The sequence below is a fragment of the Podarcis filfolensis genome (genome assembly GCF_964270895.1).
Source record: "Podarcis filfolensis genome assembly, chromosome: 14".
Classification (NCBI taxonomy): Eukaryota; Metazoa; Chordata; class Lepidosauria; order Squamata; family Lacertidae; genus Podarcis; species Podarcis filfolensis.
The window spans coordinates 13348193-13362663 of record NC_139616.1 but is presented as its reverse complement, the minus strand read 5'-3'; the positions used below and the strand labels follow the sequence as shown (position 1 = coordinate 13362663).

The 14471-nt window shown below is 43.1% G+C and overlaps 1 protein-coding gene across 4 annotated transcripts in view; it reads right to left on the bottom strand.

Moving 5' to 3' along the window:
• The window catches only part of GALK2 (galactokinase 2), an 83402-nt gene that overhangs the window by 68200 nt on the left and 731 nt on the right, over positions 1-14471 (bottom strand). The window contains exons 1-4 of one of the 4 annotated variants that reach the window (XR_014541675.1): positions 10902-11300; positions 8501-8589; positions 6846-6969; positions 1637-1727 (exon numbers count right to left, since the gene is read on the bottom strand). Coding sequence is in view for 3 of the 4 variants with exons in the window: in XM_083586785.1 (XP_083442911.1) it covers positions 1637-1727; positions 6846-6969; positions 8501-8589; positions 10902-10954 (357 nt within the window). In the remaining variant the exon portion in view is untranslated. Of the gene's footprint in view, positions 1-1636; positions 1728-6845; positions 6970-8500; positions 8590-10901; positions 11301-14471 lie in introns of those variants that run through there. The other 3 variants (XM_083586785.1, XM_083586783.1, XM_083586784.1) reach the window with 3 other exon arrangements.

Below are 14471 nucleotides of genomic sequence, written 5' to 3'. Positions count from 1 at the left end.
GTCCAGCAAAGTAAGATCCACATGCTCTTATAAACTTGTAACTAAAGGTGAGGATTTCCAAGAGAAAGTTTGCGATCTCTGCAAAGTCTGATTTATTTTAAAACGTTATCCTCCCCCACACCCTGACATCATTCCAGTATTAGACAGTTCTTGCGGAATTCTTGCAGCACCCACAGAAAATAGCTGTAGCTCAACACGTCCTAATCACCACCACAAATGACCCACATAAAAATTCCCTTTCTTAGACACACAAACAAACTATTAGCTCAAGCACTATCGCTGCCAACCACTTCCACACAGAACATCGGAAGACAAGACTGAGAGGCAGGGGAGAAATCTAAGTCATATATTTAACTAGGAACTCATCGGCAGAATTGCCTTGAAAGGGGATCACACTTGCAAACCTATCACGCAATGTTTAACATTGGGAGGGTGGGGGAGAAGAGGAGGGTGCCTGACTCCAGTTTCAGAACTGAACGTGGATTTTACCAAGCTTTGCAGCACTCCTCTTCCAAAAGGATAGTATGTTCACTTTAATATAAACACGTTTATGTCCTTGGGTTCTCTTGCAACTTCCAGCTGAATAATGTTTTGCTTAAGGGGTTTTGTGTTTGCACTTACTTTCTTTTTAACGTTTTATATGCATCACCTTCTTTATAGGGGACTCTGTTCGGCATGCACAAATCTCCCCCAAATTTTATTTCCCCCTTGGAGCCAGGAAACAATCTGGAGTTTACTGTCTCTCTGGGCCCCTATACAGGTTACCTGATAGAATGTGGTTTTGCAATAAATCACTGGCTGATTTGCAAGCCCTTGAATACAGTTGCATGCTGCTTCGTTTAACTAAACGATGTTTAACTCAAGTACAGTATATGCCATTTACCTACTGTATTTTTATCTTACCTTTTAGACAATTATTGTCTCCCAAAGCAGCTCACACCAATAAAAGAGAGAGAGAGAGACCCTAACATTAGGTTCACAACCAAAACAACAAGGCACACAAGGAACGGCGAGTAGAGGGGAAAGGTAGAGGAGAAAGATTGATTTTTCAAGGCCAGAACCAAGTGATGAGCTATAAGCAGACACTTATATCCAACTAGGGATCAGGTTGAATGTCCCTTAATGGTACTTGTCTAGGAGGAAATGTAACCCTCAGGCCGAAAAAGAGTTCCTGTCCCTGGTACAGGGCATTACTGCAAGTAATATGGTTATTAGCCCCCACTCCCCAACACTGCCCACCTGTAATTTCACTAATTTCAGTGGGTTAACCAGGATTTCCAGGTTATAATATGGAGTTAAAATTAGAGAAATGTTGATCATATTCCTATGTCACACTTTTATTAATCTACTCTACTCTTGGAGCTCTGAAAAAATCTTTCAAAAACTCACAGCAAGGAGAAAAATTTTAATGCCTGAAAACGTGAAACAAGAGACCATAAATTCTGAAAGAGTTTTGTAGCCATGGTGCTTTATCTGTGTAAATAAATCTAACTATAATGCATTTTAAATGATTTAATTAATACTTTGTTGTATTGTGTTATTTTTTTTAAAAAAAACACTTTAAATGATGCACATACCCAATACATTTTTAATAAAAAAAAACTTACTACAATGATGCATACTGAATTTGTTTTACCTCAATTCCTTTGACTCCACACAGAAAGTAGTTGTGCCACAAAGGTTCCGTTTGATTAATTTGAATGTTGTTGGCATTTGTAGTAAAATCCCTGGAAAATATAAACATACAGGAAAAATATTAAAAGTCCATGAAACTATCAACGTAGGTTTAGTGCTTTTAAAAATATAAACGACCTGCTGCTGCCATCTGCTGGCTAAGGAGCAACACATTCTTTTCTTTTCTTTTTGCCAAAGGTTTTGCCAAGGGCCTGTCAAACATTATTTCTTCATCTCGCCCCACTCTGCCTCTCAAGATGCTGGCCAGAGAGAGATCGGGATCAGGCCACAGGTTTGTGCCAGCTCACTTTCTAACACGCCCCCTGCTCTCCTCACCAGGTGAAGAGGTAAACATGCCTAATCTGCATTCATGTTCATCACACAGACTCCCAATTTGGGGTACCTCACACCATGTACTCGGAGGGACAGAGGGCACCTCCAGATTATCTGTTTTGTGGAATACAATTTTGTTGAAATATTTTTTTGTTGAAAACATATAGTTTTGCTCAACTGAACTGCCCTAGTGTGGGGATGGAGAACCTCAGGCCCAGAGGCCAAATGCAGCTCTCTAGGTCGGTCGGTCAGTCTGGAGTCTCCTTGGCAAAACACCTTCCTAAGCAACACCCAGTGGTGACAATTTCCATCATCCCTGACCACTGGTCCTGTTAGCTAGGGGTGATGGGAATTGTAGTCCCAAACATCTGGAGGGCCGGAGTTTGCCTATGCCTGTACAAGGGCAACACTAAGGCTAATGTAGAGAATGCTGGCAGGCAGTTCCAACCCTTGGAATTATGGTGCTGGAGTCCCATGGACTGCAAGAAGATCAAACCTATCCATTCTGAAGGAAATCAGCCCTGAGTGGTCACTGGAAGGACAGATCCTGAAGCTGAGGCTCCAATACTTTGGCCACCTCATGGGAAGAGAAGACTCCCTGGAAAAGACCCTGCTGTTGGGAAAGATGAAGGGCACAAGGATAAGGGGGACAACAGAGGACGAGATGGTTGGACAGTGTTCTCGAAGCTACCAGCATGAGTTTGACCAAACTGCGGGAGGCAGTGGAAGACAGGAGTGCCTGGTGTGCTCTGGTCCATGGGGGTCACAAAGAGTCGGACACGACTAAACAACAACAACAAGGTAGACAGATTGGGGGGGTGACTGAGAGAGGGGCAATGCCCCAGTAACAGAATATACTAGCCCTGCTTTGCATCTGTCTGTTCTCGCCTGGCTGCAGTGTGTCCTAGAACAGGCATAGGCAAACTCGGCCCTCCAGTTGTTTTGGGACTACAATTCCCATCATCCCTGACCACTGGTCCTGTTAGCTAGGGATGATGGGAGTTGTAGTCCCAAAACATCTGGAGGGCCGAGTTTGCCTATGCCTGCCCTAGAACTCTGATCATGCTTCTTGGTTGCCTGAATTGAGGGTTGAGGGGTATGCCACCAAGGGGCAGCTGGCCCCTGGAAGGTTCTCCAAAAAAAGAATGTGGCCCTTGGGCTGAAAAACCTATCCACTTTTTTTAAAGGACCGGGTTCTGTGGTTTGGACAGTGTCGGTGAAATGTACTAAAAAGCATGGGACAAAGGAATGATTAACGAGAAGATGCATAACAGTGCACAAGCATATCAGGATGAATGCTCACTGTTGTATAAAGGTAAAGGGACCCCTGACCATTAGGTCTAGTCGTGGCCGACTCTGGGGTTGCGGCACTCATCTTGCTTTACTGGCTGAGGGAGCCGGGGTACAGCTTCCGGGTCATGTGGCCAGCATGACTAAGCCGCTTCTGGAGAACCAGAGCAGCGCACGGAAACACTGTTTACCTTCCCGCCAGAGCAGTACCAATTTATCTACAGTACTTGCACTTTGATGTGCTTTTGAACTGCTAGGTTGGCAGGAGCAGGGACCAAGCAACGGGAGCTCACCCCGTCGTGGGGATTCGAACCGCCGACCTTCTGATCGGCAAGCGCTAGGCTCTGTGGTTTAACCCACAGCGCCACCCGCGTCCCTCACTGTTGTATAACCTTTCCGCAAACAAATGTTCTGTAGGGACTTGACGTGGTATAACTATTCTAGGTAGAAACAAAGAGCATCCAGGCAGACTCTAAGGTCTATTTTACAAACCAGACTTGTTTCCATGTTTTCTTAAAATTCATCAGGCAATTCAGATGAATAATACCACAAAAAGGAGAAGTTACTGTTGGTAGAAATCACTCTTTGTGCTACAAGTTCTTATTGCTTGCCCTAGAAAATAAATATGCAGTCTGCTGCTTCCCCTTTTCTCTCCTCCCGCCAAATAAACAGGGATCCTGTTTCCTCTGTGCATGCCTTTCTTTTAAAAGCTCAAAAACCAAACAATAAACAAAACAGGGATAATTATATGGTATCGCTGGCTGCCCCACGGAATTAAATGTTACAAGTTGGGTGTGCAGACCACTGAAATTATTTGCAGCCTTTTCAAACCAAAAGACTGAAAGAAATGTTGGCATCTAAGCTGGCACATGATATTCAGACATCCATCCTCACAGGACGGCCAGGCACGATGCAATATAACTATGACAAATGAGTAAATGGGGAAACTCTTTGCAAAGAACAGAAAATTGACACTTTCATTCTATCCTGGAAATTATCGACACAATAATCTGATTATGGAGTTGTCTGAGGCAACTTTTCTGAAATTCAGATGCAGAGAATTTTAAAATCCAGTGTTATGAATAAAGACTCCATTCTTATTTTTAGAATAATAATTTGACTTGTACAGACAAGAAGAAGAGTTTGGATTTGATATCCCGCCTTTCACTCCTTTTAAGGAATCTCAAAGCGGCTAACATTCTCCTTTCCCTTCCTCCCCCACAACAAATACTCTGTGAGGTGAGTGGGGCTGAGAGACTTCAAAGAAGTGTGACTAGCCCAAGGTCACCCAGCAGCTGCATGTGGAGGAGCGGAGACTACCGCTCTTAACCACTACACCACACTGGTTCACAAAATGACAACCAAAATAGCCCAAGAGGAGATCTCACTTAGGTGTAGTTTGGCCCTCTGTACTGTATTATGCTGTAAGACAAGGGTCGGGAACCTCCAGCCCATGAGCCAAATTTGGCCCACGAGGCAGTTTTTCTCAAACTACATCCCCTGCCAAGCATTTGGGAACACTTAAAGACATAATGTGCTTCCGTTTCAAGAGAAAGGTGTGTAAGTTCTGCTACATACAAGGAAAACACAAATCACTCTGAAAGAAAGTATTAGAGCACTCCAAATAATTTGCTCATGTACGTACACACACAGAATATAGCAGATCTAGCTGAAAGGCACCCCATGGATATCTGCACTGATCATTACAATGCATCCCTAATTATTATTATTGTATAATTGTGTAATTATTGTATAATCTTAGTCTTTCACTGCCAGCAGCTGTGGCTAGAGTGGTGTTTGGAGGTACAGTGGTACCTCGGGTTAAGAACTTAATTTGTTCCGGAGGTCCATTCTTTACCTGAAACTGTTCTTAACCTGAAGCACCACTTTAGCTAATGGGGCTTCCCGCTGCTGCCACCGCTGCACGATTTCTGTTCTCATCCTGAAGCAAAGTTCTTAACCCGAGGTACTATTTCTGGGTTAGCGGAGTCTGTAACCAGAAGCGTCTGTAACCTGAAGCGTCTGTAACCCGAGGTACCACTGTATACAAGACCTCCCTCTTGAATCTTCCAGTTGCTAGAAACACCAGAGTTCTCTGGCTCCCTGTTCCTGGGTCAAGTTTTATAGACTTGCTGAATTATACCCAAATCACTTCCCTGTGATATTGACCTTGGCCTGGTAAATTGGTCTTTGTCTGTATTATACATTTAAAGCAATATTATACTACTTTAAACAGTCATGGCTTCCGCTAAAGAGCGTGCACTTTGTTAAGGGTGCCAAAAGTTGTTAGGAGACATGATCATTTAGAGTAGTATGATACTGTTTTAAATGTACAGTACAGATGTCCCTGTGTCATAGAATCATAGTGTTATAGAGTTGGAAGGGAGCGTGAAGATCATTTGTTCCCCTGCAATCATTTGCCCAACATGGGGCTCAAACCCACAAACCTGAGATTACGAGTCCCATGCTCTATCGACTGAGCTATCCACAGGGTTCGACTGATCCTCTGTTCTTGACCTTGGTTTGTTTGGACTGTGCTGCATCTGTAATCCAGTCCTCATTGGTGAGCACTTTGCTGATGTCCAGTCTCCTGTAACTTGGACACTTGCTCCCAGAATAGCCCTTCTACCTTGCCATGAAATATTTGCATGTCCAAATTTGCTTCTTTTTCTGTTCCTTTCCCATCCCATTTTTCTTTATATTGTGTCTATCAGAATGCAAGCTTGAAGGCATTGGGTATCTTGCTTTTTTTTTTTGGAAAAGTTTTTATTATTAAAATAATTCGGCATGAATACACACATATTGCTATTATACAAGCATACATTTTATACAATCCTTAAAAATGTTCAAACATACCTACACTCAATCCCACAGACAATTCCTTTTCCAATCACCATCCACCACCCCTCATCCCACCTTTGTGTTAGACTTCCAATCTACTCAATTGCAATTTCTTTCCACTTCTATTACTTTCTTTCACACACCTTTAACCTAATTTCACGCTTCTTTTTCTGTTACACATTGTTATCCATCTTATTTAGTATTTCAGTATTTAAAACGGAACTTGTTTATTCTAATAGTTCTGATTTTTCAATATGGTTTTGCAAGTATCCTTTAAACACCTTCCAGTCCCTGTCTATCTTCTCTTTTGAGATCCTTCCAATTTCTCCCATTGTTTTGGATATATTGTAATACTCCAATAATTTGGCAAGCCACTCTGTTTTTGTCGGTATAATACCACTTTTCCAATTTTTCGCAATCAATAGCCTTGCGGCTACTGTTGCGTATAAATATAATATATTGTCTTCTTCCTTTAGACTTCCTGGTACTATTCCCAATAGAAAACCTTCTGGTGTTTTCCTAAATGAATATCTGAACATTTTTTTCATTTCGTTATATATTGTTTCCCAAAACTGTTTGATGTTTAAACAATTCCACCATATATGCATCATAGTACCTTTTCTTGCTTTTTAATCATTGTACAGTGCCTAGGAAACTTTAGGTATAATCGTAACAGCAACAATAATTGAAATAACGAGAACACTTACGAGTACAAAGGGTTTGTATTGGCCAGATGGATAGCTGGAGTGTTTAGAGGTTCAGCAGCTATAAGTATATCTTGCTCTATGGCCATTGGGAGCACAGCATATCCACAATAATCTATATGTTCACCTACCAAACAAAAAAGAATATTAACAATGTTTTAAAATAGTCTGGGACGCATCAGCAACAGCAGAATAATCCCTTTTAAAAGAAGGATAGTTTTTACACAAGCCAGAGAAATTCTATCAAATATACTGGGGTATATAATTTATATACTGGTCCAGTTCAGATGTAATGGGAAACAATTATTTCCTATTATGACACTAACAAACTGCACACAGTGTCTCCTCACACAGTCTCCCCCTCCCCACTCCTCATGCACACAAAGAAATCAGAAATGTATGTTTCTGATGTTCAAAAAACAGTAGTTCACCATGACACCCTTACTGAGGAAACAGTGGTTGTTTAAACTACAATTAGTGAAAACAAGCCGAAATCAGATGAAAAAAGAAACGTTCTCAATGCATCTCAGTGGCAGAGCACATACCGTATTTTTCGCTCCATAGGACGCACCTTGTTTTAGAGGGGGAGAACAAGAAAAAAAAAAACTCTCCCTCTCTGCTCATCGCCCCTTCAGCGAAGCGGCAGGAGAAACGGAGCCCCTTCCATTTCTCCTCCCGCTTGGCTGAAGGGGCGCTGCACAGCTCTCCCTCTCTGCTGAAGCCAGGAGAGTCTTGCTCTCCTGGCTTCAGCGAAAGGAACCTGAAGCCTGCGGAGCACAGCGGGAACTCGCGCTGCACTCCAAAGGCTTCAGGCGGCTATCCTTCTCGCTCTCCAGGCTTCAGCGAAAGCAACACGAAGCCTCCGGAGCACAGAGGGAGCGCTCCCTCTGCACTTCGGAGGCTTCGCGTTGCTATTGCTGAAGCCAAGGAGCCTGCATTCACTCCATAGGACGCACACAAATTTCCCCTTAATTTTTGGCGGGGGGAAAGTGTGTCCTATAGAGCGAAAAATACGGTAGTTTATCTCCATTTAAAGCAGGGCAGGTGACTTTGTGGCCCTTAAGATATTATTGGACTCTAGTGAGCATGGAAAATGGTCAGAGATGATGGGAATGGGAGTGCCACAGGTTCCTCAGCCCGATATAATAATGCATAATAGGTAGCAGGACTGGGAAAGACCTCGGCCTGTAATCTTTGAGAACTGAGGCCAGTACTGAAGTAGTCAATATGAGGAAGTTTCATCTTTTCATATATTACATCAAGAGGCTGTAATCCAGTGACATAGCCCATGCTTTTGCAATGCAGAAGGTCCCAGATTCTCTCTCTGGTACCAAAAGGGCTTGGATTAGGACTGGGAAAGGTCCCAATCTGGTGGGCTTGACAGCTGCTGCAAGTCAGAGTAGACAACACTGGGCTATCTGAGGAAAAAGGTAAACCTGTACAGATTAGTTTCAAAAACGAAGGCACAAAATTGCTGAGCATCCTGCACCTCTGGCAAGTTCCATCTTTAGATGTAACAGTGTGGAAATTGCAAAAGCAGAGGAATAAGATGTGGTACCTGAAAGCGTGCTTCTATGCATGTGCTTCCATGTATGTACACATGTGTTTATGCATATTAGCCACTGAATTCATATTAACCCCAGTATGTATTCTTTTACCTATTAAGTTGACTCGCCCTGGTGCCCGAGCATAAAACTTGGGAGTTGATTTAAATTTAGAGATGAACATCTTCTTCAGCTTCAGCAATCTGGAAAATCAGGTTGGCACATTGAAGATTAATTTTGCTTTGGTTTTATTTGTTGTGTTGTTTTGATTTTAACTGCGATCTTGTGCACCGCACAGGTATGTATTACAATGCAGTATATCAATTGAATGAATAACAAAGATGTAGCACCTTTAGAGAACCAACATAAATTCAAGGAATAACATCCAACAGGTATCCAAGGCTAGCTTAACATGAAGGGGCAGCAGTTTTTGTACACTGATGAAGTTTTATCCATTTATGCATAACAGGGTTTTCATTTCTGTTAATTATCAAGAGGGAATATCTATATCGGGGGGGGAGCAGCCTCCCCCCAACCTGGTGCCCTCCAGATGTTTCAGGAAATTTCTCATCATCCCTGGCTGGAGCCATTGGGAGTTATATCCCACAACATCTGGGAGGCACCACATCGTAGGAGGCTATAGGTAAAGGTAAAGGGACCCCTGACCATTAGGTCCACTTGTGACTGACTCTGGGGTTGCGGCGCTCATCTCTCTTTATTGGCCGAGGGAGCTGGCGTACAGCTTCCGGGTCATGTACCCAGCATGACTAAACCGCTTCTGGTGAACCAGAGCAGCACACGGAAACACTGTTTACCTTCCCGCCGGAGTGGTACCTATTTATCTACTTGCACTTTGACGTGCTTTTGAACTGCTAGGTTGGCAGGAGCAGGGACCGAGCAACGGGAGCTCACCCCGTCGTGGGGATTCAAACCGCTGACCTTCTGATCGGCAAGTCCTATGCTCTGTGGTTTAACCCACAGTGCCACCCGCGTCCCAGGAGGCTATAGTAGAGAGCATATACTTTGCATGTGGAAGGTCTAGGGTTCGACCACTGGTACGATGGAGAAGGCATCTCAGGTAACAAGTGAAAAGATAGCCTCCTGAGGCTGTCAAGAACCATTACCAATCAGAACAGACAATAGTCACCTAGTTGGATGATTAGTTTGATGTGTGATATGGCAGCTTCTTAGGCTTCCATGGCCAGATTGTCTACCCCTGCCTTATATCACTGGTCTATCTAGTTTAGCACTGTCTGCACTGACTGGCAGTAGCTCTTAAGAAATTCAAACAGCAGTGTTTTCCAGCCCTACACAGAAATGCCAGGGACTGAAGCCGAGGCCAGCATGTGTTCTTCCACTGAGCCATGGGTGTAGCTTTAGGGAGCAGCTGACTCCCTAAATCAATCAAAATCAATACAAATCTGAGGTTCTTCCCCCCTAACAAATGCCTGTCTACGTCCATGCACTGAGAAATGACCTTTTTGCTATTTTTTCAGTCCAACGTACTTGTTGCGAGGAACAGGAAGGGGAAGACTCATGTAAGCTGCCTTTTGCTCCATGGAAGAAAGGCAGCATGCAAACACAATAAATAAAAATAATACAGGGACATGTTGTATTGGTTGAGGGCGGGGGAAGTGTTATGGGCTCCAATCCTATGCACACTTCCTGCCAACCTAGCAGTTCGAAAGCACGTCAAAAGTGCAAGTAGACAAATAGGTACCGCCCGGCGGGAAGGTAAACGGCGTTTCCGTGCGCTGCTCTGGTTCGCCAGAAGCGGCTTAGTCATGCTGGCCACATGACCCAGAAGCTGGACGCCGGCTCCCTTGGCCAATAAAGTGAGATGAGCACCGCAACCCCAGAGTCGTTGGCAACTAGACCTAATGGTCGGGGGTCCCTTTACCTTTTACCTATGCACACTTACCTTGGAATAAACACCATCAAACAAATGGGACTTATTTCCAAGTAAACATAAACAGCACCAGTGATTTTTTTTCTTAAAAAAAATGTTTAGGAATACTCTCATTTTCCTACTCATATTGAAATACTGCCCCTCAATGAGGCCAAACTTAGATTAGATTCACAAAATGTTTAGGGGTATGCGTATCCCTGTGTACCCCCAGGAAAAAAGCACTGAACAGCACTTTATAGCATATTAAAGAATACTATATATTTGGGGGGGTGTATGAATGAGAATGACGAAAAATAATGAATCCCCCAGATTCATGTTAAACGTGGGTCCCAGTTCTGAAAACATTGATCTGGAACATAATCTTCAACAGTGCTGGAGGTTGAAGGTGGGGCATTCAACAGGATGGGCGTTTGGAAACACAATTTCTTAAACATCCTTTGTGTCTAAAGCATAAACATCTTGGTTTTGTATTTTTTTTAAATTCCATCGTTATGTTCCTTGCTGTATGGAAGCTGTATGGTGTGCTTATTGTTGGATAGGGTAAACAAAAAAAAAAACAAACGATGGAGGATCTGGAGATCGGCTGTAGGAAAGACAATCACGCACCTGGGCTCCTCTATCAGCTGGATCGAGAGGGTGGGAGGGAGATCCGCGGCCATGGTTTGCTCCTTGCGAGTTGGCGCGCACCAGGGCAAAGTAAAGCGGCTGGAGGTTTTCTCTTTTCTAGCTAGCTTGCAAAGCCCTGAGGCTCAGATCCTGGAGTACGGAAGCTGCTTCCTTCCGGCATTACGGGGGCGGAGGAGGGGAGAGAGAAATCAGCTGCAAACGTCCAGCCGCTGCTGCATTTCCTCTTTGTATTCCCCGCCCAGGTCCACCGTATAGGCAGCGCTTGTGCAGACAACTCGCCTGAGCAAATAGCAACTCAGCAAGTTATGATCCTCTTGCAGCCAGATTTAGTACATTATCCTAGCTCAACCGGGCGGGGGAGGAGGAGGAATCTAGTTGCTGGATCTCTGGCGCCTCCCCCATCGGGAAGACTTGTCTATAAGCACCCACGTGCGCCACTTATGGAAATAAGGACTTCCCTTAACTTCAAAAAGGGTTTATTCACACGGGGGATGGCGGGGAGGCAATACAATCCTGTACAGTATAAGCTTACTTTTAAGTAAATGTCACTGTCTCAACGCATGATGTGTGGAATTCAGTGTCACAAGATGTGGCAATGGCTTTCAACAAATGTATTCATACTTAAAATATATAAAATCGCAGTGAATGTGTATGGTATAGTTTACCGAGACAATTTCTAGATACGTGTGTATGTGTGTGTGTATGTATGTGTGTATATATATATATTGTTTCATAATTTGTATTCATGTTTGCATCGTCATACTCTTCATTTTTAAAAGAAGTTTTAAAACTTAGAAGTTTTAATTGTATTGGTTTATTACTGATGTGTTTGTTGCTCTGGACTCCTTTAGAGGGTGGGCAGGGTATAAATTTAATAAATAAAGAAATCTAAAATCATAGCTTGTTCTATGTTTATAGTCCACATATAGCGGAAAATTATCAACTGTTTCTAATCTGCCTTCTGTGATAGGAATTTTATGGTCTTAGATATATGGTAATGTTCATAACTGCACATACATAGATCAGCACAGGAAGACCAGCCTGGAACCATTTTGATTCCTAAACTGACCAAATGTTTTCTCTGCAAGGTCAAACTGGAAAAGTCTCCCCACTGTCTCTTTCCTCACAAATCCTGTCTTAAGGACACATTTAAGATATGAATAGGGTGTGAGCCTGTGACCTGGCCCAGGAACTAAGTATTTTACCACTACAAAAGAATGGCCAGGCTCCCAAGGCAATCCAATCAAGTAACCTGCCAGACAGGAGATAATCAGGACAGGAGAAAAACAACAAGCAAATGTTCTGTTTTAGACAGCTTTTTTTCCTGTGAAGGTGTGATGTATCTGGGGGGTGGTCTTAGGTTACACCCCTCACGTGATGTATGTATGATGTTTCTGGGGGGTGGTCTTGATCTACAGGATGGGAATTTCAAAAGTCTTTATAAGCCCTTGCACAGCATTTTTATGGGTGCTCCTCCTTTCCTGTGTGTGAGGGGAGCACCCTGTTGCAATAGATCAATAAAGATCAAGCTTACTAGCTGCTTTGCTTCTCAGTATTTTCTGGTTGACCTCTGTTATTTTCTCCTACCAATAGGGAACCTATGTAAGGACTCTATATGGGCTCTTGGATACCCCATAAGGGAAAAGGGCATATTTTTATTTACAACACTTCTCTAAATCTCATATGTTAATTTTAGACTACTAATGATATCTCAACATTTATGATAGCCACTAATTTAGGTGGCATTAAAAAGGGATTAAAAATGGGACGCGGGTGGCGCTGTGGGTTAAACCACAGAGCCTAGGACTTGCCAACCAAAAGGTCGGCGGTTCGAATCCCCGCAACGGGGTGAGCTCCTGTTGCTTGGTCCCTGCTCCTGGACTGGACCTAATGGTCAGGGGTCCCTTTACCATTACCTAAAAAGGGATTAGAAAATTAACAGACAACAAGTTTATGGCAAGGGCCATAGCTCAGTGGTAGAGCCATCTGTCCCAGGTTCAGTCCCCAACATTTCCAGGTAGGACACTTAATGTCTCCGGCCTGAAATTCTGGAGAGCTGCTGCCAGTCAGTGTGGACAATACTGAGCTAGATGGACCAATTGCTTGATTCAGTATAAGACAGCTTCCTATGTTCCTAGTCATGATAGCTGAACGGAACTGCCAGCATCAGAAACAGTCTGCCACTTTAGATCAGTTGCTAGGGAGTAACAGCAGAAAAGTGATATAAACTTCAAGGTTTGCTAATGAGTTTTCCAGAGAAATCTGTTGGGCCACCCGGGAAGTGGACTATGTGGATCTTTTGACTAATCCAGCAAGGCTCTTAGTAGAACTTAATTCCAATTAAGCATTTTAGAATCACATTAAAACTGCTTGAGATGGCCTGATGTACTCTAACATCAAAAGATGTTGACATTGTAAAATCAGTAGAAATAATTCCAACGAGGACCAGGCTGAAACAGTATAAGCATAGGGTACCTGTTCAGATCTTCATTTGTCATGCTTTGACCAAACACATACCAAAGATGATTTGTAAAAAAACGGGAAGCAAAATGGTTCCAAGGAGCTTCAGTATCTAAAAGCATCTATTCAAAAGCAGCACTGTCCTTAAGACATATTTTGACGCAGTGCATCGATTCCAAACCTTTCGTAAGGGTAATGAAAAAGTTTTTCATGTTCAAGATGTGTAATCCTTAAAGCTGTGTGCCATTGTCCACACATAGACTGGGAGTAAATAACCAGTAAGAATATGTGGCCCTGCTGGTAAAGCATAGAAAAGGCAGGATGGGATGGATCAGTAATCTTTGCGGGGGGAAACCCTGTGTTAAGTGCATGTAGAAGAGCAGGAATAACCTGAAAGGACCCTCTCTCTTGTGTTTATATGAAGCAGTAACTGTCCAAACGCTCTCTTCAGATCCAGTGAAGACTATCATTGATCTACACACATAAAACAAATTCACGCACAGGCATCTTCCAAAAACCCATCCCAAACCCCAAAAAGTCCCATGGTGACCAGCAAATGGAAAAGAGGGGAGATCTCAGCAGACTTTAGGGATGCAAAAATTATCAATCTTTTTTTAAAAGGTGATAGAACAGATTGCGGAACTTATCAAGGCATCTCGATAATTTGCAGCCAGCAAAATTTTTGCAAGGATCTTAGCAAACACTCTCCTAACAATATCCGAGGCTACCTTTCCTAAATCCCAAAATGGTTCTCAACCTTCTTCAGGGACAGTGAACATGATTTTCACCGCTCGACAGCTTGAGGAAAAATGCAGAGAGCAAAATCAACCCCTGTATATGGCGTTTATTGACCTGACTAAGGCCTTCAACACTGTAAATCATAATGCCCTGTGGGCTGTCCTTCTGAAAATTGGCTGCCCATATAAATTTGTGAGCATCCTTCAGCTCCTCCGTGATAATATGACAGCAACAATTGCAAGTAACAATGCCTCTCAAAGTGAATCATTCACAGTGGGATCAGGTGTTAAACAGAGTTGTGTTATCGCCCCAACTCTATTATTTTCATTGCTATGATCCTACACTTGGTTT